The sequence below is a fragment of the Lycium barbarum genome, chromosome 8 (genome assembly GCF_019175385.1).
Source record: "Lycium barbarum isolate Lr01 chromosome 8, ASM1917538v2, whole genome shotgun sequence".
In the NCBI taxonomy this organism is placed as follows: domain Eukaryota; kingdom Viridiplantae; phylum Streptophyta; class Magnoliopsida; order Solanales; family Solanaceae; genus Lycium; species Lycium barbarum.
The window spans coordinates 73,973,368-73,998,651 of record NC_083344.1 but is presented as its reverse complement, the minus strand read 5'-3'; the positions used below and the strand labels follow the sequence as shown (position 1 = coordinate 73,998,651).

At 35.9% G+C, this 25,284-nt stretch overlaps 1 protein-coding gene across 1 annotated transcript; it reads left to right on the top strand.

The window, feature by feature from the left end:
• The first annotated feature begins 21,211 nt into the window (after positions 1-21,211).
• On the top strand, positions 21,212-24,921 carry LOC132606200 (endoglucanase 3-like). Its single transcript, XM_060319591.1, has 6 exons — positions 21,212-21,637; positions 22,502-23,005; positions 23,536-23,685; positions 23,814-23,925; positions 24,012-24,175; positions 24,331-24,921. Exons 1-6 carry the CDS (start codon positions 21,419-21,421, stop codon positions 24,658-24,660), a joined length of 1,479 nt encoding a protein of 492 aa, XP_060175574.1. The 5' UTR covers positions 21,212-21,418; the 3' UTR covers positions 24,661-24,921.
• Positions 24,922-25,284: the final 363 nt, after the last annotated feature.

Genomic DNA, 25,284 nt, shown 5'->3' with positions numbered 1-25,284 from the left:
CAGCTTAAAGCTGTTTGCAACTTATAAGCTGAAAAAAATAAGTTGGGGTAGTCCAACTTATTTTTTTTGGCTTATAAGCTGTTTTCAGTTTATAAGCTGCTTTAGATAAACTAAGTCAAATGGGTCCAATTTTTTTGAGCTTATTTTAAGCATAAAATGACTTTAAGCTTGCCAATCAAACACTCAAAAAAGCTGAAAACAGCTTATAAGCCAACTTATAAGCCAATCCAAACGGGCTCTAACACGAGACTTAAACTTTAACGGTACGACATCTTAATTTTTATCAAATTCTTTATAGTCCCCCCACCCCACCCCCCCCAAAACAAATGGTAAGAACATAATTATAACGAAAGCACGGGTTGAGTCTTCACGCATTCTTGACTCAGTTTCGCAAGCATGGCCATCCTTTTTTCTTTTTGCAAAATACATAAGCATATACTTAAACTTGGCTCCAACTATTAATGTGACATTTAAACTAACCTAATAATTACGTAGACACTTCAAATTGATATAGGTGTGTCTTGTAGACACACATGGCAAAATGTTTGATTTTCGCACCACTTTGGGCGAGTGAAGGCTCTTATGGACCCCACTTTTTTCATCACCAATCAAGCCCTAACTGCCACAGCCCTTCCGCCACCATCACAACCTTATCACCATCCTTACACCACCAACCCAATAAGAACAACACCAAATACATCATTTAATAATCCATAATTCTAATACTATCCAGAATCTCCATCACTGAATCACCAAAAAAAGAAATTGAATTCCTATTTAACAATTGAAAATTACCTATCCTATCATGAAACTCATTATAGTTCAATTGAATAAAACTAATTATTGTTCTATAAACATGGAAGAAAAAACTGAACAAATAATGAGAGTTGTAGGATTTATTAGTGGAATTTTATGGATGATGATGAAGAAGAAGAATTGGGAGAGGGGTGCAGAGGACAATTTTCTTTGGCTTTTTCTATTAGATGTATTTTTTCTAAGTTTGAGTGATTCTGTGTGTGTCTATGTATTTGCCCCTTTTTTTAATTTTAAATCCAATTTGTATGACATATTTTTCATATTTAGATATAATTTAATTTTAAACTTCTTATTTTACATTAAGAAACTGATTTATCTCCACACAATATATATTTTAAAATATTAGATCACAAGTTTCAAAATTCTTTAGTTATTAGATTATATTTCTAATAAAAAGTCATCACATAAATGGAAACGAAAGGAGCATATATTATTACTTCAATCTTAAGATTAATTGTTCAGTGACGCAAACAACAGACATAATTGTATTTCTTGTTTAAACCAAAAAAGAAGTTGCATTTCTTGTTGTTTCACTAAAAAGGGATAAATGGAAGCTCATTCTTTGAACGAGATTAATAAGAATCCAATAGCCATTTTTCAAAAGTGAGAAGAAAAGTTTGAACAAAATGGTCAAAACTCCTCGGGCATTGAAAGATACGAAATATGGAAGAATCAATGGCTTGGTCCAAAAGCATGGGCAAAAAGGAAATAAAACTATAGAAAAAGGAATAAAGAAGATCCCAAGAAGAAGCAAACAAAAGAAAAGCAATAGTAACCCTCTCCTAGAAAGTAGAGTAATTCACAATATATATTTTACAAATATTCTTATATTATCTAACCCCACTCATCATTTAAGTAAATTTGGCGCCGATATCTTAGCGCCCATCCAAGGCCAAGCACCGCCAATTGCGCCATTCTTTTTTATGCTAATTACGATTTTTTTCAAAAAAGAAAAATTATTTTTAAAAGATTTCCACAAAAAGTGGTGGTTACTGTCCAGTTTTTCAGTTTTGGTCCCTCTTTAGCAAAACTAACAATATAAACACTATGACCCTAAATTAAGCTTTATCATGCCATGCATGGAGGCTTTTGGTTACTTTGGTCGGGCTTAATGTCAACACAAGGAATATCTTTTTGGATTCGTTTCATTATTATTGGCTTCAATTTTTGCTCCCAAGCAAGCTTGGAGCTTCAAACCCTGCATTTGTTTATACAATTAGAGGTAGAATTAGAATCAATTTTATTGATTTCAAAGCTTATAACTTAGTTGTATGGGTAAAATATTTTCATAAATAAATCTAGGTTCGATTTTAACTACTCTCCTTTCTGATTTTCCTTCCTCGATTCGTATGTGAGGGAAGGATTTTTTTTTTTTTAACAAAAGGAATAATCAATTTTATGTGTCGACTTCTCCGACTGATGCCTAAGATTATCTGTTAAACGAAAACCCAAATAGAAAACAAGTGAAAGGAGGAGAAAACGTAAAGCAATAAAATACAACAAGACATTTTTTCTACTAATTGTCACAAAATCTGTAATTACAACCATTGCATAAACAGGGAGGGGTATAGGTGTATTTTCATCTATAATCTAGATCATAAAGTGCATAGTTATTTGATATTTGGCACAAATATCATGTTTTGTGTCGTATTACAATTTCTTCTTATTACTTTTATCGCGTAATTCATGACGTAACTGTCGTATTTGAACTTATGTCGTTATATTTTATGTGTATAGGTACGATGACGACAAATGATGGGAAATGTGCTTGAAGTGATTGGAATTCGTAGCATATGTCGATTGGCTGAGGTGAAGAGTCGACGAACGAAAACGACGAACTGAAAAGGAGAGTTAATCAACTGCAGATCCTCGCTTTCCTTCCGCATCGCGGAAGGATCGCGAGAAGCTCCAGAAATTCAGGCCATCGACCCGCATCGCGTGAAGAAAGCGGAACAACTAAACTCAGTCATCAGGGTGCGCGATCGACCCGCATCGCGTGAAGAAGGCGAGAAGCTGCAGATCATTGCGCGATCCTTCCGCGATGCGGAAGGAAAGCGGGACTCTGCGGATGTTTTCCCGATTAGGATAGGATTTGGATTCCTCATTTGTTATTTTAACCGTAGCTTATATATAGACGCTTTGATAGCTGAGAACGGTATTCTGGGATTATTCAAGGATTTGTAAGCCACCGTTCTCCTTTTTCTCTCTCTAGGTTATTTTATTTTTCATCTTTTTCAACCCTAGTTTATTCATGGCTTCTGTTGTCTATGATCGAATCATGAGTAGCTAAATCTCCTAGTTCTAGGGTTGTGGCGAAAGACTTGAAAGTTGATTTGATGACGATTATTATCTATTGATTTTCCATATTGTGGGTTGCTTATTTATTCTTGGTTTTAATTGTTTGATTATCTGGCCAATAGTTAGACACTATTTGTGGTGCGTGAATTGAACTTGAGAAAGGGAATTCACGTACGTAATAAGAATAAATAGAGTTTGTTCGATTTAATCGTTTCGCTAATGAGGATAGAGATATACCCTTTAGCCCTACTTAGTTGAAAACGGAGAAATAAACGTGTTCTTGTTCCCTCTGATGACCATAGAGATATAGGTGTTATGGTAACATCTACAAGCTTGTGAGTAGTTCGAGAGAATATCATAAAGCATAATTAACCCGTTAACTAGTAACCCAGGAAATAAAATAGGTGGAATTGTCTGAAGATCAACTGGATTGTCGAAAGTCATAACCCTAGATCTTTCTCTCATCTGATAATTCTTACAATCTTTGTCAACATAGTCTCAGTCATAAAAACACCAATCACAAATTGTTTACTTTTCAGTTTTAGTTTAGCACAACAACCAATCTTGATTTTCACTTTCTTGAATAGTTTCATTCGAATTTGAATTAGCGTAATAGTAGAATCTAAGTCTCTGTGGGATCGATATCTGGACTTAACAGTCTATATTACTTGTACGACCACGTATACTTGTGTGTGTGTTTGGGAGCAACACTATTCTGGCTTAGGAATGGACTAAAAGGTACCGATAATATTAACACATGTTTTGTCTCAATGTCAAAAAATAGGAGTTTGCAGACATTCAATTATAATAGGCACGATGCATGTGCTTATGATCATCTATTCTTTCGGATTTCAACTTTAACCTAAACGCATGAGAAATAAGAATTTATAGTTAGCCAAAGTTTTAGAAACAACCATGAAGCATTATGCCCTAGGCCTAACGGATTGCTAGATTATCCTTTTTTATTTCCTTTGTTTGATCTTCTTTTCAATATATTTTAAGGAATTTAAGTTATGCAATATATACATGCTTTTTCCATCATCGGTCTAATTTAACCTATGATATTAAGTTAGTACAATTTTTATCAAATTCCAGATTAATGTATATCACGAGTGACTTGAGTTGTGTTAATATTTTCTCAGCCGTCAGTACATGTATAGAATTTAAATTTATTTGTAGATGTGCTAATATTAAATCGAAATATAAAAGGACACTGAAGAATAATAAATTGTTAAGTACTTCTCTGCTTTAATAAATAGGAAAAGGATAAGTGCCCTCATTAAGAGTCTGTTTGGATTGACTTATAAGTTGCTGAAAACTGTTTTCAATTTTTTTAAGTGTTTGATTAACCAACTTAAAGTCATTTTATACTTAAAATAAACTCAAAAAAATAATTGAGTCCGTTTGACTTAACTTATCTAAAGCAGCTTATAAGCTGTTTTCAGCTTATAAGCTACTTTTTTTAAACCCATCCAAACAAACTCTAAATCTTCAACACCACAAGCTATATGTTCTACGAAAGATGTTACCCTGCAGTAGAAGGTAAATATCTTATCGCATTGGTATTCCCAAAAAGAGAGGGGAAAAGAAAAAGGGTGATGGTAATTGGCCTTCTGGTGAGATACATGCTGAAATATGACAGAAGTCGTTTATGCTACTCATTAGCACTTTAGTATTTATAATAACTAGTTCACTGTACGCGTTTTGAGCGTGAATTTTGCGTCTATCAATAAAAAGTGTATAGAATATTCATGTTAGTATAAATAATATCGATTTGACTAAATAGAAATGAACTATCAAGAATTGATGAGATACAATTAAATACCGTTTGTGTACTTTATCTAACTTAATCTAATTATTCATCTTTATGTTTCGGATGATATCCAGTCACTCCATTTCAAATATTCCGAAACCATCAAAATTCGCATGTTCTAATTACTTTAAATAACCAATGTATTTAATGTATACTTTAACTTATTTTTGTAACAACAACAACGTACCTAAGTGTATTCTCACAAGTGAGGCTTTTTGTAACTAAAACAATTATGCTAAATATATAGATATCAACCAAATATTTAAATTGTTTTTAATATTTTGATAAAAGATTTACAATAATTGATTCTGGATATATCTGCAATGCGCCTACAAGGAGACTATATAAATCAGACAATCAAAGTTGAATTTTTCAGAATGGTAAAAATCAAACAAAAGAATAAACAAAAAAAGTGTAAATAGCATGCATGAGATTTTCTCATGAGTTTAACTTTCAAAAACAAAAATCACAGGGTTCATGAACCCATCTTCCCCAAATAACCTATTAAGACCACCATAGATTCCCTTCTAAAACTCCAAAAAAAAAAACTCTCTTCTCTCTCCATGCAAAACCCTAAAAAGTGAGTAAACCCTAATCTATGGAGGCGGTCGGCGACCAGCTATCGACGGTGGCTGGCCAGGACATAGCTTCATCTTCCAACTTTCCTCCTTTACTTCCATCATCAAACTCAAATACCATCATAAATCCAAAGGTGTATGAAGCAAAAACCCTAGTTACGTATGCTGCTCTTGTGAACCCTAAATCGATAAATGATGACTTGTATACGACCAAAATTGATATTGAACCTATTCCCATCAAACCTGTGGAGATGATAAATGGAAAGGCAATGGTCAGATGGACGGAAGCAGAAGTTTCACGTATGAATTCGATTGAAGAACTCAACTATCCCGTGGATGGAAAATTCTCTCATGGTTGGCCTAAGTTGGAAGAACTTCGTGTGATAATTCCTAAGCAATGTGGGATCAAGGGAGATTGTAGAATAGATATTCTGACATAGACATATTCTTATGAGATTTGAATTGCTGGAAGACTTCATTACAATGACATCGAAGGGTGTTCATTATATAAATTCAAAATATGGTTATTATTATCCTATGAGGCCTTTGATTTATGATCCAAAATTCAGAATTGATGAAGAGACAACAATGGCTATGGCATCGATTTCCTTTCCTCACTTATTACCAACTTTCTTTGTCAAGGAGTCCTTGTTTTCATTGGCTTCGGCTGTTGGTAAGCCTTTGCAATTAGATTTGGCTACGATTAACAAAACTAGACCTAGTTGTGCTAAGGTTAAGGTTTTAGTTGATCTTGTAGCAGATCTTCCAAATTCTGTAAGGATGGAAATTGTTGATGAAAAGACTAGTGAAGTAAGAATTGTTGGTGTGAATATTCAATATGATGTTCTTCCAAAGTATTGTAAGAAGTGTAATTGCAAGGTCATGATGAAGAGGGTTGTAGAATTCTCCATCCAGAATTGAGAAGGAAAACTGAAGATATTGGCGTTAAAAGAGATGACAAAGAATCAGACAAAAGAGAAGGGAAAGAGAAGGTAGGTTGATTCAAAATTGAAGAATAAAAGTAATGATTGGAACAAAGTGAAGACTCCTAGATTTATTCCAGCAGGTAAAGTATTTGGACACGCTGTCAAATTTAATCCTGCCAAAGATGATAGAGCTTTTATAATGGAGAAGAATCCTAAAAATTTCAAGAATGGAAAGCCTGTTAATGTTAATGAAGCACGGGCAGAAGCTGCTACATAAAAAAGGTTTGAGGCCTTGATCAATAAAGATGAAATACAATCAGTAGAGAAGGAAGTGGAAGTTGTACAAAGTTGTCATGCAGTGTAGAATCCAGTTGGAAGTAGCAAAGATCAAGACAGTTCAAAGGTTGCTAAGAATGACATAGTTAAGGTGGTTCAGGATCAAGACAAATCAAAGAGTGCAGTACATGACAAGGTTGATATTGTTCAGGAACAAGGCAAAGCTCAGATTACATTTGAAGAAGTGGAGGAGCATGCTGGTATAAACAGTGATGAAAAAGATATTGTTGACACAGTAGAGAGGTTACAAGCATTGAATAAAGAAGATAACTATGTAATTGTGGATGATAATATTTCTGATGAGAAGCTCAAGCATCAAAATTTGTCTCATTTTTCCAAATGGGGAGACAAATTTGAAGAAGAGTTACATGAAATATTAGAAGAAGGTGAAATTCAAATTGACAAGGATTTGAAGAAGCAGTTAAAAGATCATGTTATTGAGGAAGAAGTGCATCAATGTAACGATCCACTTGGTCGTTATTGCATTTTCGACCCTTTTTGACCTTTTCCCGAGCTCTGTTATCTCATATTTGACCAACGGGGACTGTTGGCGCCCTCCCTGAGGTCACTAGACTCGAATTGAGTGAGTTTTGATAAGATTTGGCTTAAAAGCAAAAAAGATTTGACCCAAAGTTGACTTTTGGGTAAACGGACCTTGATCTGAGATTCGTCAATTCCGAGAGGTCCGAATGGTCATTTAAAACTTGTGTGCTTGGTTGGCTTGATTCCCGAGGCACTTGGGTGCATTTTGAGACTTGGGTTGGAAAGTTAAGCGGTCTGAGTGACTGCAGAAGCGGTGAACGAGCAATGACTGGGGTATTTAATGATATAAAACCTCAAGTTCTTTCATTCATTTATTATTCCGAAAGTGGTTCATCTTGGGAACTTTTCTAGAGGTTTCTTAGGGAAAACTTTTAGAGGTAAACTCATCTATCATCTCTTCCTAATCTTGATTCATTGTCTCACCTAGTTATCATTAATCCATGCTAGAATCTTCCTAAAGTTATGAGAGCTAAGTGGATTTTGGGTTATCTTCCTCTAATGAACTTGTGAGTATAAAACCTTATTTTGTTAATGAATCTAGAATGGGTTAGCATGGAATTGACGGGTAATGACTATAGTAACTTGAATCTTCCATTTCTAAGGCTTCATTTATGAATTAAAGGCTAGGGTTTATACCCAAATTTGGGGGTTTTCTATATAATCCGAATTTGGAGTAATTGTTAGCTAAATTAGTTGATTATTATTGATGGGAATTGAACATCTAGAACACTAATTCCATGGTGAGAGCCTTAGATCATTATTTTTACTTTATTAGTTTATGAACCCTAGTTTATGGGTTGGAATTTGGGGATTTATTAAGAGTTAAATTTATTAAATGCCTTCTTCTTGTTTCTAATTCCGCATTCGAATATGGTAGACTTTTAAGGTGTGATTGTTTGTGATATTAATGTTCGGCCTTCCAGGTAGGTTACGGTTTACCCTTTTGGTGAGACTTTTACTAGCGAAGCGTATATTTAGATGATATTGTCGGAGATTCCATGCAAACCTTCGGGTATGAAGTTGGGTTGGATGTTGCCTTAGGGTTTGGTATTGCTTGTGACTTGTTGATCGGGCTTGTGGCCTGTAGACTCCATATGATCTTGTTTGGTGCGTTGTGTATAAATTAGTGGATTGTATGTGAATTGGGAGTTAATTGGAAGGATGAAATTAATTGATATTGATTCTGGTACTTAGTGTACGCCTCGTTATTAGTATAGCTAATTTGGGATAGTTGGCTCTTTTTGTTATGAAAATTGGAGATTCGTTACCATTACTGTATGGACCAACTCTTGATTGATTGTGGGGCATGACACCCGTTGTGTTGATTTACTTGTTGTGTGATTTACTTGTTAGCTCGTCGCCAAGCTGAGATATTGATATTGGTATTGCTGTGTGGATCACTTGTTAATGATATTAGTGCGCTGTGTGTGGCATAACTTGAACTTGATATTATTCATTGTTGTACTTGTATAGTTCCATATTCATTTCATATCATCTTATTATGCTGTGTGATTGACACTATTGATGGAAACGAGAAGGAACGTTGATGGTTATGGAACATGATAAGTCACCTCTGAGCTGTGTGCGGAGGGGCTGATTATGGAACATGGTAAGACACCTCTGAGCTGTGTGCGGAGGGGCTGATTTGGAACATCGATATTGTGATACTGACTGATAATTAAGTCCTCTGAGCTGTGTACGGAGTGACGGTTCTTAGACTTCGCGGGTCCCCCACGGGTTGTGCTGCCGATGCGTGGAGGTATTCCGCTTTCGGAGTACAAAAGTACATGCATTGCATTCATATCTCATATTGCATTGTTTGATTATCCTTGGTGGTTGCTTGTGATTTGGATACTGTGTCGGTCATATTCTTGGACTGTATTGATATGGGCTACGTGCTGATTTGACCTGATAAGACTTGGTTTTCGGTATACTTGGATATCTGTTTCACTTGGGGCTAGATGTTACATTGAGGCATTGATTTTGTGAGTCGATTACTTGTGAGCATGACTTGTACTCTATGGTTTGCTTGTTTTCTCTTACCTTATTGTCTTTATATATGTCAACTAGTCTTAGTCAACCTATGATACCTACCAGTACTGTTGTTTTGTACTGACCTACGCTTGCTGTATTCTTTTATGGATGCAGAGTATTAGACAGGTTACACTCTTTTCCTTCGTGACTGATTGGCGAAGCTGTTGTAGAGTCATTCCAGGGTGAGCACGATGACGGCCGCTGGCCGGATGTTCTTACCTTTACTTACTTGTCTTATTCTTATTTTGAGACAATTGTATTATGAGACTTTATCATCTCTCAGACTTGTAGCATTTAGTTAGTGCTCTTGTATGACTAGACCAGATTTATGGGGTTGTATTTAGTATTTCCGCACTTTATCTTATATATATTATTTGAGACTTATTCTATATTTATTTCTTCTGCCTTTACTTAAATTGGTTATGTTAGGATAAGGGTTCTCCTATCGCGGTGGAAATGATAGGTGCTCGCACGACCTAGTAAAATGGGTCGTGACAATCAATCAGATGTGGTACTTGATAATGTATATGTCAGGATCTTGTTGAAGCATCTAATGCAGATATTGATAAATATTGATAAATACAAGAGGAAACTGGGCATGAATCTAGCTGGATCAAACAACAATGGCAAAATTTGGTACTTTATTGAGGATAATGTGGATGTTACTTCAGATGCAGCTCAGCAAATTTCTTTAAAACTGGTGTTGCTTGATCATAATAAGTCTATGGTTATTACATTAGTATATGCTAAATGTAATGAAGTTGAGAGACTGCATCTGTGGGATGACATTTATCAAGTGGCTTATTCAATTAATCTTCCATGGTTAGTTGGAGGAGATTTCAATGTAGTGCTGCATAAAGAAGAGAAGATTGGAGGAATTCCCATCCAGCCTCAAGATTATGAAGATTTTGCATTCTGTGTAAATTCTTGTGAATTGACGGAAACTAGTTTCAATGGAAGTCATTTTACTTGGTGGAATGGTAGAGGAGATTCATACTGCATATTTGAGAGATTGGATAGAATTTTCATTAATCAACAGTCCCAGTAATGGTTTGCACATGTAGAAGTGGAACATCTCTCAAGAACATGCTCAGATCATGCTCCTTTACTCATATCTCTGGGAGAACAAAGCCAAGAATTTATCAGGCCATTTAGATTTCAGAAGTTTTGGACTGAACATCAAGATTTCTTGAATATATCCAGAGACAATTGGTCAAGTAACTTGAAAGAAAATCATTTTATGTTGTTTAAACAGAAATTGAAGCACATAAAAGGGATTCTGTCAGCATGGAGTAAAGAAGCTTATGGAGACATTTTCAAGTAGCTGATTATTAGAGAAGAAATTGTAAGGATCAAGAAGATTTATCTGAAGATGATCCTTCACCTTTGAATAGAATGGTGCTTCAACAAGCCCTGGCTGAACTCAAGAAATACTTGCACTTTGAGGAGTAGTTCTGGAGGCAGAAGGCTAATGTTACAGTTTACTGAAGGATATAGAAACACTAGATTCTTTCACAATCTAGTAAATGGCAGAAGGAAAAGATTGCAGGTGAAAAAGAATTCATAATTCAAATGAGATTGGTTGGAGGATGCTAATCAGATGGCAATTGAGGCTGAACATTTTTTCAAAAAACAGTTTTCTCATGACCAAGATGCTACAAATTTTATTTGCATAACCATATTCCTTCTATGGTGTCAGGGGAAGACAATGAGATTTTAGCTCCTATTCCTAGTCTTGATGAAGTTAAACAAGCAGTTTTTTCTTTGAATGGGGATAGTGCATGTGGTCCAGATGGCTTATCAGGTGCATTTTTTTTTCCAGTTTTGTTGGCATATTGTAGGTCCAAATGTGTTCAATGTGGTTAAAGCTTTTTATGAGGGCCATACTATTCCAAATTCAATTAGTCACACAAATTTGGTGTTGTTACCAAAGAAGAAAAAAGTTCAAACTTATACTGACATGAGGCTAATCAGCTTGAGTAACTTCATTAATAAAGTTATTTCAAGAGTTGTGCATGGGAGATTGGAGAGTATTCTGCCAAGGCTTGTCTCTCCAAATAAATTTAGTTTTGTGAAGGGAAGAAGTATTGTTGAAAATGTGCTTCTAACTCAAGAGATTGTTATAGATATAAGGAATAGAGGAAAATCAGCAAATGTAATCATCAAGCTGGACATGGCTGTCACGATCCAACCCCGTGGGCCATGACTAGTGCCCGAGCTGGACACCCGTACACACCTACTTACCAAATCAACATATCCGTAACTTATCCATAACCAACATATTTTAATTTATACAGATACTGAGAACACATGTCGTCTTAAGCGGTCACCTGTAACATACATATCATACAGAAGTCACCAAGGCTGTCGAAAGACATATCGCCCAAAAACATATACATACATATACATACGCACAAGCCGTTAAGGCTATCATAGCAACTGGGACTTCTTAGGACGCATTTCACACAAACATGACCGAACAACAATGACCCATGACCCACATATATGTCTATAGGCCTCTAACAAACATAACAGAACCATATGATGGGACAGGGCCCCGCCGTACCCCTAAAAGAGTCATATATACATAAATATGTACAACAAAAAGATCTGTACCAAAAGTGTGGGCTCCGGAACGAGGGAGCACTTCAACACAGCAGAATGGATGGCCTAAGCTGGCGGACCACTCACGTGCGCGTCTGTACCTGCGGGCATGAAACGCAGCCCCCGAAGAAAAGGGGTCAGTACGGAATATGTACTGAGTATGTAAGGCATGGAATACGGAAAACAGAAACATAACCGGAACAACGGTACAGAAAGTAAGTACATTAGTCAGAATACCGTGTTTATTTTCCGAACGTAAATCATGCTTACCGATGTCATATGTCAGAAAAGTACCGAAAATGAGTAAAACGTCCAAAGTACCAAAACACTTACTTTCCAAATACAGATCATACGTACCGACATCATATGCCACCATATACATATACATATAACCGATCCATATGTAATGCGATAGTGTCGAGGAACGTACGACCCGATCCATATATAACATATTAGTGCCGAGGAACGTACGGCCCGATCCATATATATATAACATATTAGTGCCGAGGAACGTACGGCCCGATCCATATATATATAACATATTAGTGCCGAGGAACGTACGACCCGATCCATAAATATATTATACTGCTGCGGAACGTGCAACCCGATCCATAAATATATTATACTGCTGCGGAACGTGCAGCCCGATCCATACATATATTATACTGTTGCGGAACGTGCAGCCCGATCCATACATATAACATATACATATCCATAATAATACTTCCTTTGAAGAACATATCTTGCTCATATATATACAGAAAACAGAACATATCATGTTGCCGAGGCGTCGGCTCCGATCCATATATAACATAACATGTTAGTGGCGAGTATAACATAGTGCACACAATGATATAACCGGCCCGAGGCTCGGTGGATGATATAATAGTAGCACGCACGAGCGGAGTAGTGAGAACCATATGTATATAAATCAATTCTAAGACTCAATGGACAAGTATACTCACCGACCCCTGAAGGCTCAGAAACAAGTTTCGGGTCAATCCGACTTAGTATGAGAAAGTTATGGACGCTTGAAGTACAGAACCTTCTACGAGCATTTCAGAAGCCATTTTTGGAAAATCGAAGCAATAATCATATCAAGTATTTTTCGGATATCGTATAGATCAAATCAAATATAACTTTTGGAATCATATGTACATATCAAAATATATCAAAGACTCAATGGAATAGTCGAACGTGTTAGCATTTGAAAAATCAAGACTTTAGTCATATCGATTATCTTTCGAATACCATTCGGAAACATATCAACTAGATATTCGGTCATCATATATACGCATCAAAATCATATGAGGTAGCTTATGGAAATCAAGAACGTTAGCCATCCTAGTGGCTCTAAGAGCAGGAATTTCTTTAGAATCATACATATACGTCATTTGCTCGTTTCATAAAGATCATGCCAAAAGAAAAAAAGGTAAGCCTTACATACATTGCCCGCTTTCTACGCTAATCCGAACTTAAGCCTCTAGCCTCGCAAGATCTACAACAATATTCATACATACCAAACATTAGCCATAACACTTAAGAGTTCAATTCTAATCCAACACTTTATTTACAGAAATTTCGGTAGCACTTCCCCTGTAAATACAACAATCCCGAGAATTCAACTCGGCCAAAATTACAACAACAAATCCGAGAATTTAACTCGGCCAAAATATCAGCAACAATACCAACAATTATTCTAACAATATCCACAATCAATTCAAAACGCATACTAACATTAGCAACTTCTTTCTACAACCTCAACAGCGTTTCACTTATATTCAATTCATATTTGCTCACACATTCAAGTACTAATTCGAAGCCATGCAAACAATATTCAAGAACCCTTCAAATAATCCGCACAATAGTTACAATAATCCAACCAATATGCCATTCCATCCGAAACCTTCCAAATTCAACAAGAACAATAACAACACATTTCTTCCTTCCAAATTCATGAACTACACCAACAATTCACACACTAACAACATCATTTTTCCATATATACAAGAAATGGTTTTTAACATCACATTAGCTTTCAAACAACTTTCCAATATTTACAACTTCAACTAGAATCATCAAACTTTTATTTTTATCATAGATTTCATTACAACAACAACCAAAATGCTAAGTAAAATTGGTCCCTTATTCCTACACAACACACACGGCCACACACACCCCACCCACACGGCTCAACCTCAACACACAAAGTTTCATGAATTTAATTCATTTCTACATATTACAACATGCATAACCATCTATAACATATCAAAAGAAGATTAAACCTTACCTTTTCCTTCAACTTCTCACTTGGCTAGGATTGCTCCTTGCAAGAATAGATGGTTTTCTTGCTCCAACAATTATCCCACGTTAAAGAGGACCTTCCAATTGGTTGGTTTGCTAGAATAACATAATTTTTTGATCAAGATTTCAAGGGGTCAATTTTGGCCATGCTTAGCCGAATGGAGTGGTCTTCTTTTTCTCTTCCAAGTTTCTTGATTGTTCTTTGGGTTGAAGATGTTAAAATGATGGATTGGTCCCCTTTTTATTACTAGTATTAAGTCCCCAAGTGGGCCTTGGCCCATCCAAGATGGCTGGCCACACTTGGGCCTCCTTTTTTTTTGTTTTTTGTTTTTTCCAAGCCCATTTTATTTCATGACCAATTTTTGTAATTCATGAAAACTATTTCCAAATTTCCAAATTTGCCCTTAGCCTTCCTCAATATTCCACATCAAAAATTTTATGAACAACTTATGCACCAAACAAGATCAAAATTATAGCCTTGCTCTTAACTTCCCGCAATTATCTTAAATTATCCGAATGTACAAAAATGCGGGATATAACAATGGTAAAGACTTATGATAGGGTGTCTTGGTTGTTTTTTATCAGAGTTCTTAAGAGGATGGGTTTCTCAGAAGTATTTGTGGACATGATTTGGAGACTCATAGCAAAGAATTAGTATTCAGTGATGATTAATGGTTAGCCTCATGGATTCTTTCACTCTACTAGAGGGGTCAAACAAGGAGACCCTTTATCTCCATCACTATTTATATTGTCAGTAGAAGTCCTTTCAAGGGCCTTGAATGGTTTGTTTGATGATCCAATGTATAGAAGTTTTGGCATGCCTAAATGGAGTGTAGATCTTAACCATCTGGCATATGCCGATGACACCATAATCTTTGCATCAGCAGACAGGTATTCCTTGGAACTAATTATGGAAGTTCTGCTGAATTATAAGAAAGTGTCAGGTCAAATGATGAATAGAAGATAAGAGCTGTTTTTACATGTATAAAACCAGTGCAATCAGTTTAGTTCAAGAAGTAACAGAAACACTAGTTTTACAAGAGGTGAATTCCCATTCAAGTATTTAGGTTGTCCTATTTTTCACACCAGAAACAAGAAAGCATACTACAATGAATTGATCAAAAAGGTGAAAGAAAAACTGTAGAATTGGAAAGGTAAGTTGATCTCTTTTGGAGGAAAAGTTGTGCTCATAAATAGTGTACTTCAAAGCATGCCTATGTGCTTGTTATCAACAATGGTTCCCACAAAGTACACAATTCAAGAGCTGCATAGAATATTTGCCAGATTCTATTGGAGTAACAATGAAGAAAGAAGAAATAGACATTGGTCCTCATGGTTATATATGTGTTATCCAAGACAAGAAGGTGGTATGGGATTCAAATCTTTATTTGATGTATCAAAAGCTTTTCCCAAACTATGGTGGAGGTTCAGGACAAGTTGCACTCCTTGGTCCACATTCATGTGGAACAAATATTGTAAGAAACAAATTCCTACTTTGGTAAATTAGAAAGGGGGTTCACAGTTGTGGAAAAAATGTTAGAAGACAGAGATGATATTAAGCATGCTATTTGGTGGGAACCAAGGAATAGATCATCCAGCTTCTGGTTTGATAACTGGACTATCTTAGGGCCCTTGGTCAAGGTTGTTCCTGCTGGATTTCATGTCAATGAAGACATTGAAGATGTGGAAGAACTTATGATAGATGGAACTTGGAACTTTGATCTGCTTCAAGCCATAGTTCCTGCAGAAATTATTGAACATATCATAACTGAGTTGGTTATCAAAGAAAGGGGGATGTCAAGTGACAAGGCTTGGTGGGTATTAACAAGTACAGGAAAGTTCACAGTGAGCAGTGCTTGGGATTTGGTTAGATAGAAGAAACAACAAAGCTGGTTTTGCAAGCTGATGTGGATTAAGGGGCTACCATGTAAGATTGCTTTTTTCTTATGAAGAGTATGGCATCAGAAACTCCCAGTTGATGATGTATTGGCTAGAATAGGTATAACCTCAACAGGAGACCATGACTCATCTATTTCTAACAGGTGAGTTTGCATCAGATGTGTGACAAGTATTCTTATCAGCAGCAGCTGTACAGGGTCTTTTTATGTAGATAAATCAAGCAATTTCTAAATGGTGGACAGCAAAATGTGGTACTAAGTTGAAACCAATCTATCAGGCTACTCCTGCCATTATCATGTGGAAATTATGGAAAATAAGGAATACTATTGTTCATGGAGAGATTATGTCAAGAAATAAGGTGATTTATGAGATTAATATGAACTTATGGCAGTTGGCTAGGATCAAATTCCCATGATTGAATATTCCACATAGTTGGCCTGTATTGGTTCAGTTCTTGGAGAATTATATAAACCACAAATTATTAGTAAAGCAATAGCATGGAGTTGTGCTCATGATGATTGGTTTAAGTGCAACACAGATGGTGCTAACAAGAGAAGTACAAGTCAAAGTTCCTCAGCATTTTGTGTCAGAGATAGTGAAGGGAATTTAGTGCATGCAGGGACTAGTATGATATCAGAAGCATCCTGCATTGTTGCTGAGGCAAACGCAATACTAGAAGGGGTTACATATTGTGTTGGTAACCATTTGCTTCCTCTGATAGTGGAAACAGATTCACTTCTAATGATTAAAGTTCTGAATGAAGAGTGGGAGATTCCTTGGAGAATTTGCATGGAGGTGAACTTAATCCAAGACTGGAGGAAGAAAGGAAATATACAGATTGTCCATGTGTACAGAGAAGGCAACAAGTTGGAGATTTTTTAACTAACCCGGTTGTTCATTTTGCAGGTACAGTTCATAGTTCAAACTTTCAGGATCATCCAACAAAGGCTAAAGGGATTCTAAATGCAGATAAATTGCAAATGCCAAGTTTCAGTTTCAAGATTTTGCAAGCAAGAGAACCAGGCTGAACAAAAAAAGTCATGATATAATGCATGATCATACACAGTATCATGCAGGAAACAGAGCAAAACCAGGTTGAAAAGCTGCTTGTCACCAGCTTCATTTCTGTAACTTAGTTGCTAAAGAATTTCTATCCAATGTGTGGTATTAACTTATAGTTCAACCTATTGGAAGAACCTCATTAGCAGCCTAGTATATGGTATGGTTTCTGATTGATCATAATCACCTAGTTAGGTAATGCATTATATAGAAACTGAATTTGAAACTTAACTTGACAACCACAGCCTAGTCCAAGGTTGAAGGATTCTCCAGTTTGGCTTATTGATTCCATAAGCACCTAGTGAGAGCTTTGAGGTGATTTGAAACGGCATCAAACCAAGACTGAATTAGCAGCAGTAGTTCTGTCAGTTTTAAGTTTTCAGATTAGAGTTTCTAGTCTTTTGTGAGACACTTTTTGCCATTGTTGCATTACTTTCTTGTCTTTCTTTGCTTTCTTTGATTTTCTGTATAGAACTGTTTTGCTTCAATAAAACACAACCAGTCTCATGCTGGTTGTTTTGGATTAAAAAAAAAATCACGCAAAAGAATAAACATAAAATATATCTATGTGGAATCTTTTTGTGAGTTTAGACACATTATGCAACTCAAAATGTTTACTCTCTCTGTCAAAATTTTTGTGATACTTTTTACTTTCTGAGATTTAAACTTCTTAATTTTGACTGTACATTTGAATATAGAATCTTTTGATTTTTGAAATAAAATTTACATATTTGAAAACTAATATAAAAATATTTTTAAAAAATAAATAAATTTATAGTGCATTAAAAATCTTGCTGCTTTGGTATTAGTAGCACTTTTCGTATGAGATAAGTAAAATATGGAGTAACACAAAAGAACAGTAAATAAAAAAATTGTTACTATACAATATCTTTTTCCCATTTAAATTGCAGTAGGCCATGAGAGATCATTTTCTCATCTTATACAACGGTATGCTCTTGATTTTCTTTCACTTTGAATGAACTTTAAAAAATAGTAAAATATACATACTAATAACTTTTTCTCAACATATATATTAAGCTGATGGAAAAAAAAAATGGAATAGGAATTACTGAACATTTCAATTGGAACAGAAGATAATACTGACAAAAACATACTCCTATACAAAAAAGGACGCCCACGATATCCATAAAAGCACAACTCTAAAACTGTCAAAGTCCTAAATATAGGCAAATAGTCAAATTTCACGTAACCCTATTTATATGAGGAAGAATTCATATAAGTAATATTTTCCAAAAATAACGGTGGGATTCCAAAACCAAGAAGAACTCTTATCGCAGTTAATATTTTTCCAAAATAATGGTGGTTTTTTTTATTTTTCCAAAAATAAAATAGGTGAAATATCACAAATTCTAACGAATATAAATTATGACAACTAAAAAGGTATGAACCAATTTCAACTAAAATTAAGGATAAAAGCTCAAAATCACACAAAACACGAATAAAATCACACAATTAGGTTAATGATAAACCAAAGACACTTAAACCAATAAAATTAAATTGACGGTAAACATATGCCAACAACATATAAAAGAATCTCCAAAAAAGATACATATTGCATAGAAAAGAAAATAGATGCAGACAATGGTGAGAACACACTTTGCCTATTAAAATCCCTCAAAAATCGTTTGCTCTTATGAGTATTTGTATCCTACAAAAGGAAGAAAAAAAAAAGGCAAAAACCAAAATTTAAGTCTTGTCCTCATTCTTTTGGGTGAAGTCACAAATCCTAACGAACATAAATTATGGCAACTCAGTTTCAAAACCTTCTGTGTCTTTACACCCCGGAGTTTTATCGGAATAGGTTAAGACGATGACTCCTAGGGGCAAGTTAGCTCTTATTTCAAGCACCGATGATAACTACCACTAGGGCTGGCCTAAAAATTAGTCATCATTCCTTACTAAGAGTTGCTTTAGCTATGCATGTTTGGATTACCAATCGTACGTAAGTCACTACTTGAAATTTTCCATTACATTTTCTGATTATGTTCCTCTCATTGCCTTTTTCCTCCAAACTTGTAGCTCTTAAGGTGACCTTCGATAGAGTAAAAGACATTGCGGACTGGGTCGGCAAGATTTTGATTATCTTCGTTAGGTCTTCGAGGACCTAGAGAGCTATTTTTACGAGGGAGAGATGAAGGGCTAAGAACCATAGTAATCGCATCTCACAATTATACTCAGATCATGTCATTATTATGAACTCTGGTGACCCCGTTCGGTATGTTTACGCAGGTTGGTCGAGTCAAAAGGCTTAGTCACAATCCCAGGTCTAGGATCTCCCTTCTTTTATTAAAGCAACAAAGAATGAGGGATTAAAACGACCTAGACAAACCAATCTACTGGGGTTTCTCTCACTATCCCGAAGGGAAGAACTCCCACCCCTCATGGTCTGTCAGCCCTAAATGAGAAAAAAGGCTAGTAAGAAGGCAAACATTCTCGAGGGAGGTAGGAGCAGTTTAGAACCAGTTCTGAGTCATTCCCCGTATGTTGGTGCAAGACCAGAAAGATGATGTCCCTTCCCCCTCTCTACACGAAGTTGTAGAGGTTGAAGATGATGAGAACAGGGCCTAGGCTAGTAGTGACTTCCACTGAGCCGACGTTAGGGACACCTCTAGCAGGGTGCATCCTTTGGTTGTACGGGTGATTCCGTATTCTCACATATCCGGCTAGGGATAGCAACATGTTGTCAAGTTTCAGATTTAGGGCGTGCTGTTGGGCCTTGAAGTCCTCCAAAGTTGGATGTGCTTTGCCTTTCCCTTTGTATAGGCATCTGTGTTGGATGGCATTTTTGGACTGTCGCTCTGGTTGTGGCGTGCGAGTGTCATGAGAGGTTCCTAATGGCTTTGATCTTCGCCTCTATCCTATAACAACTAATCATTTGTCTCCTCACATACGTTCAGAGGTTTGTTTGCATTTAGGCTTGCGTTAGGGTTTAGAACTCCGTCGGCATTTTGGATACTGGTATCGTTTTGGATGTCTACCAATTGTTGCTGATCAACCATTATGATTCACAACTAACAAATACAAAATCAACTAAGGATTAGTAGTGTTTTGGGATAATCACTATTGCGAGGGCCCCACAGTGAGCGCTAAACTGTTTAGTCTAAAATTTGGTTATTAGGTCAACCAGTTGAATTTGTTTGGATAAGGTAAAAAATGACATAATTAATCCAAGTAATGTCAATCCTTTTATAATGCTAATAAAGTAACGACTAAATAATTGAAATAATAAATTAAGTAATCAGCAGTAAATAATTAATAAAATAGCAAAAGAGAGAGAGTCTTATTGATTCTCTTGAATTAAATGATGAATGATGATGAAAAGAAGAGATGAATAGTCGTGTTTACAGAGAATAATTGTAATGCTTTTTATAATCATGTAAAAATCAGATGATACAATTGTGGAGAAGTCGGGGGATTTATAGGGTAGCAAATGTCCTTGATTTTCGCACGTTTCAGTTATTACTCGGCTAAGATCGTTGGAGTTAATGGGAGATTAAAAGGAATTCCTAAAACCTCAGGGTCTGACTGTTATCCGAATTATCCTTTATCCGGGTATTCTTAACCTCCCTAGATGAATCACTCTAGACTTCGATGATCCGACATCAATGGAACGTGTCCGGTTGAAAACTCTCGGATGGCCTCATCACTCCTTAGCTAGGTTGGCTTTGACCATTTCAACGGTAAGACTCTGGTCCTTTCTGTGCTTTCCACGTACCCAGTCAAATAGTCTCTGTTATTTGGAATATTTTTACCCATACATAAATAAATAGTGAGGTAAAAGTTATTATGTTGTTTCTAGAGTTGTATGTTTCCCTCCTTTCCATTTTTTCCCTTCAAATACTTTGATTTGCTTTTTTACGTGTTTCGGTCACTCATCTAAAAATTCTTGGTCAACCTAAACTAGTTCTAAGAGATTAGAAGCCGCTACCTTTTGGCATGGACTACCTTTTCGCGTCTTTCTATAGTAGGATACTATATGTTTACTCAAACAGGAATTAAATATTTTTCAAAAGGAAATGACAATAAAGAAAAGACACTAATTGATTGAAAAGCCTTAATTTGCGTTCTTCTAATTGGATTCCCCAAGCCCTATATAAAGGGTCATTTGTCTATGTCTTAATCAACGCCATCATAACTAACTCTAAACAAGCCAATTATACTTTGAACAAATCTCAAAAAAGTATAATATGGCGTTTAGAGTGGAAGTTACTTTTAGCCTCATTCTCTTGTTGTCTTTCTCATCATTCTTCTTCTCTTTGGGTACTGCCCAAGGGGGTTTCAACTATAGAGATGCTCTTGAAAAGTCCATTATGTTCTTTGAAGGACAAAGATCAGGGAAACTACCCCCTAACCAGCGAATCTCTTGGAGGGGTCATTCGGGACTTTCAGATGGTTCACTTGCTAATGTAAGTTCAATTCATTATTCTTCAAAATTCTTTTTCTCCTACAATTATTTGAGTAGTGTTTACGCCAATTTGAGAACAGTATTCTTTTAGTATCCTTTGTTTCTCATGACATCATATTCTTTATTTATACTCATTTACATTGTCCACTTAAAGTTTAACAAATGACTAAGAACTATACCATGTACCCTTATGTTGCTAAAGTATGGGCTTTAATTAGGATTTAGATGCTAAAGTAGCAGTCATATGGAGAATATGATCCCGATTTACGGGGTTATAATTTCTTCCATTGCTTGATACTTTTAATATACCTTAGACCTTTCAAGATAGGGGTAAGGTCTACACTTTACCCTCCCTAGACCCCATATTATGGGATTTCACTGGGCATGTTGTTGTTGTTGTTATTCTCAACATGTCACGTGAAACTTTTCCCTTTTCAGTCTGTCAAAAAAATGGAAAAATTACACAATTTTATATTCAGTGAACGATTCAACTTCTAATTTACCCTTATTGAGATGATTTATAGTCATACAAATTTTTTGGCTTATTTTAGACTGCACATTTCAAATATTTTCTTTCTAAAATTTTATGCCTAATCAAACACCCTCACGTAAAATGTGATAGAGTAGATATTTATAAAAAGCCATTCCCAAAATGATGTTTGCTATTATAAGATTGTATTATTTAATTTTTTGAAATGTCCATGTATTGCAAATATCATTGCTTTCTTTCATGCTTGCTATAAGTCCGTAACAGAACATGATTACTCTCTTCGACAAACATTTATCATCATTATACGCCTGAATTATTTAAGTTAAGGACTTCAGTAGCGTTTTATCTTAAATAAAATAATACCATTTTGGGCAGGTGGACCTAACTGGAGGCTATTATGATGCTGGAGATAATGTCAAGTTCAATTTCCCAATGGCATATACTACCACAATGCTCTCTTGGAACACAGTTGAGTATGGCAAGAGAATGGGCACCGAATTACAAAATGCACGGGCTGCAATCCGTTGGGCAACCGATTACTTCCTCAAATGTGCAAATGCTGCGCCCAACAGGCTCTTCGTTGGCGTAGGTGACCCAAATGCTGATCACAAGTGTTGGGAAAGGCCCGAAGATATGGACACTGTCCGGAGCGTCTATTATGTCTCTCCGAGCAATCCTGGCTCCGATGTGGCCGGAGAAATGGCTGCTGCTTTAGCCGCTGCCTCCTTGGTTTTCCGGTCGGTTGATCGGGCGTACTCGAAAAAGCTACTGGGAAATGCAGTGAAAGTGTTCAGGTTTGCAGTTCAATATCGGGGCTCCTATAGTGATTCACTAGGCTCTGCAGCTTGCCCATTCTATTGCTCATACTCTGGTTACAAGGTATGTATAGTCCACTTACCTTATTATTGGGCCTAGTTATGGCTTAATATACACATACTATGCATATAATATACATAGCTATACACAATATATACACTGATATATTTGGTAAACTAGTTGGCCGAACTGTACATATCCGTAACTTTCCTAAAAGTTTTTAAAAACCGAACGAAGGCACATATACTATACATATACATAATATATACACTGATATATTTGGTAAATTAGTTGGCCGAACTGGACATATCCGTAACTTCCCCAAAAGGTTTTTCAAAAACAAACAAAGGCCCATACATTATACATATAGTATACATATCTATACACAATATATACACTGATATATTTGGTAAACTAGTTGACCGAACTGTACATATCCGTAACTTTCCCTAGAGTTTCTCAAAAATAAACGAAGGCACATAGATAAATGGTTTTCTGGCCCAACAATATTTGATGTGTATGATCTAATCACTTAGTTGTAAAAGGGGGTTGTTCGACCCGGCCCGATTAAATTGGGTTAATTGACTTTGTAGGATGAGCTATATTGGGGAGCAGCATGGCTATTGAGAGCAACAAATGACATTTCTTACTTAAACTTCATAAACAACTTGGGAGCCAATGATGTACCAGATTTATTCAGCTGGGACAACAAGTATGCTGGTGCTCATGTTCTTATGGCAAGGGTAGGTCATCCAGATTATTGTACATTTACCTCTATGTTTTGTCTTAAAATTTTGTTCTTTCGTTTGTTATTTTAGTTTTCTTGATGAGTGTGTGTATATATAGCCCTGAAATGGTCCTAATATTGTAGAGAAGCGTGGTTGGAAATGACAATAGATTTGATTCATTCAGACAACATGCCGAAGACTTTGTATGTAAAATACTACCAAACTCACCTTATACAAGCACCCAATATACAAAAGGTGAGGCTGGACTTTTCTCTTGTTTTTTTTTTTAATTGTTTTGGGGGCTATGTCTTAGTATTTACTTATATATTTATCTGTTACAGGGGGCCTAATTTACAAGCTACCTGAAGAAAACCTTCAATATGTGACATCCATTACATCTTTGCTCACCACTTATGCCAAATACATGGCAAGTAGAAAGCGTACTTTCAACTGTGGAAGCCTCTTGGTAACAGAAAAGACTATTAGAATCCTTGCAAAAAGACAGGTAAATCCTTTATATCTCATTTAATAAACTAAGCTCGTAGAATATATACAAAAATTTTCATTTTTAATAGTATAATTTGACCGATTACAAGAAGTTTTGTACCATCAATTTCGCAATTTGTTACGGTTGCTAATTGTAGTGCTTTATTAATTTAGGTGGACTATATTTTGGGTAACAATCCAATGAAAATGTCATACATGGTAGGCTATGGTTCAAACTATCCTCGAAGAGTTCACCACAGAGGATCATCTTTACCTTCTTTGGCAAGGCATCCACAATCATTTGGTTGTGATGGTGGATTTCAACCATTCTACTATACAGCAAATGCCAACCCTAACATATTAGTTGGAGCCATTGTTGGAGGTCCTAATCCAAATGATTTCTTCCCAGATGAACGTACAGATTATAGTCATTCAGAGGCTGCTACTTATATTACTGCTGCCTTTGTTGGGCCTCTAGCATACTTTGATAGTTCCAAACGTTAGGGGGGGGGGGGGGGGGGGGGCACAAGGATTTATTTTACTTTTAAAATTGTAAATATATCCCTAAAATCTAGTCCAAAAACATATGGGCATGTGCCACCAGAAGTTGGTGGCTACATAGGGATACTTTTTAATATATCAGTTGAGCTACATGTTCCCTTCTCAAATACCCCTTTTCAAATTTATTTTCTTTTCTAGTTTTGGCTAGCCTGGCTTGTACCATAAAAGCAAATGGTTACTTTAATCAAGAGACTTTGTGCCAAAGAGTTAAGTTTGAAAGTTTTATGCCTACACAATCTCTATCTCATCCCACTTCTATTCAAGTTCAGCTGCTTAGTGATTTATTTATGTAGGCAAAGCAAACCACTAACGCAGTAGTATTAAGGGATTTTTATATGGACTAGATGAGGTTGCACGGGCCCAATAATTTTGATGATTATATTTCTTTTATTTCTCACACAGTGTTTGGTAGTATTTATTATGGGGTCGGACTAATTTGAATTTGTTCCAGAAAGTTCAACGCTTCCTACTAAAAGTGATTTTATATCCAAAACCTATATTAAAGATGAAAATGTAATTATTTTTTGATAATAAACTGTAAATATTATTACCACCAGCAAACAACTA

Coding starts and splice junctions, on each gene's coding strand:
- LOC132606200 (XM_060319591.1), top strand. CDS start 21,419: ATGGCGTTTAGAGTGGAAGTTACTTTTAGCCTCATTCTCTTGTTGTCT. Junction 23,686..23,813: donor CTCATGTTCTTATGGCAAGG/GTAGGTCATCCA, acceptor CTAATATTGTAG/AGAAGCGTGGTTGGAAATGA. Junction 24,176..24,330: donor GAATCCTTGCAAAAAGACAG/GTAAATCCTTTA, acceptor TTATTAATTTAG/GTGGACTATATTTTGGGTAA.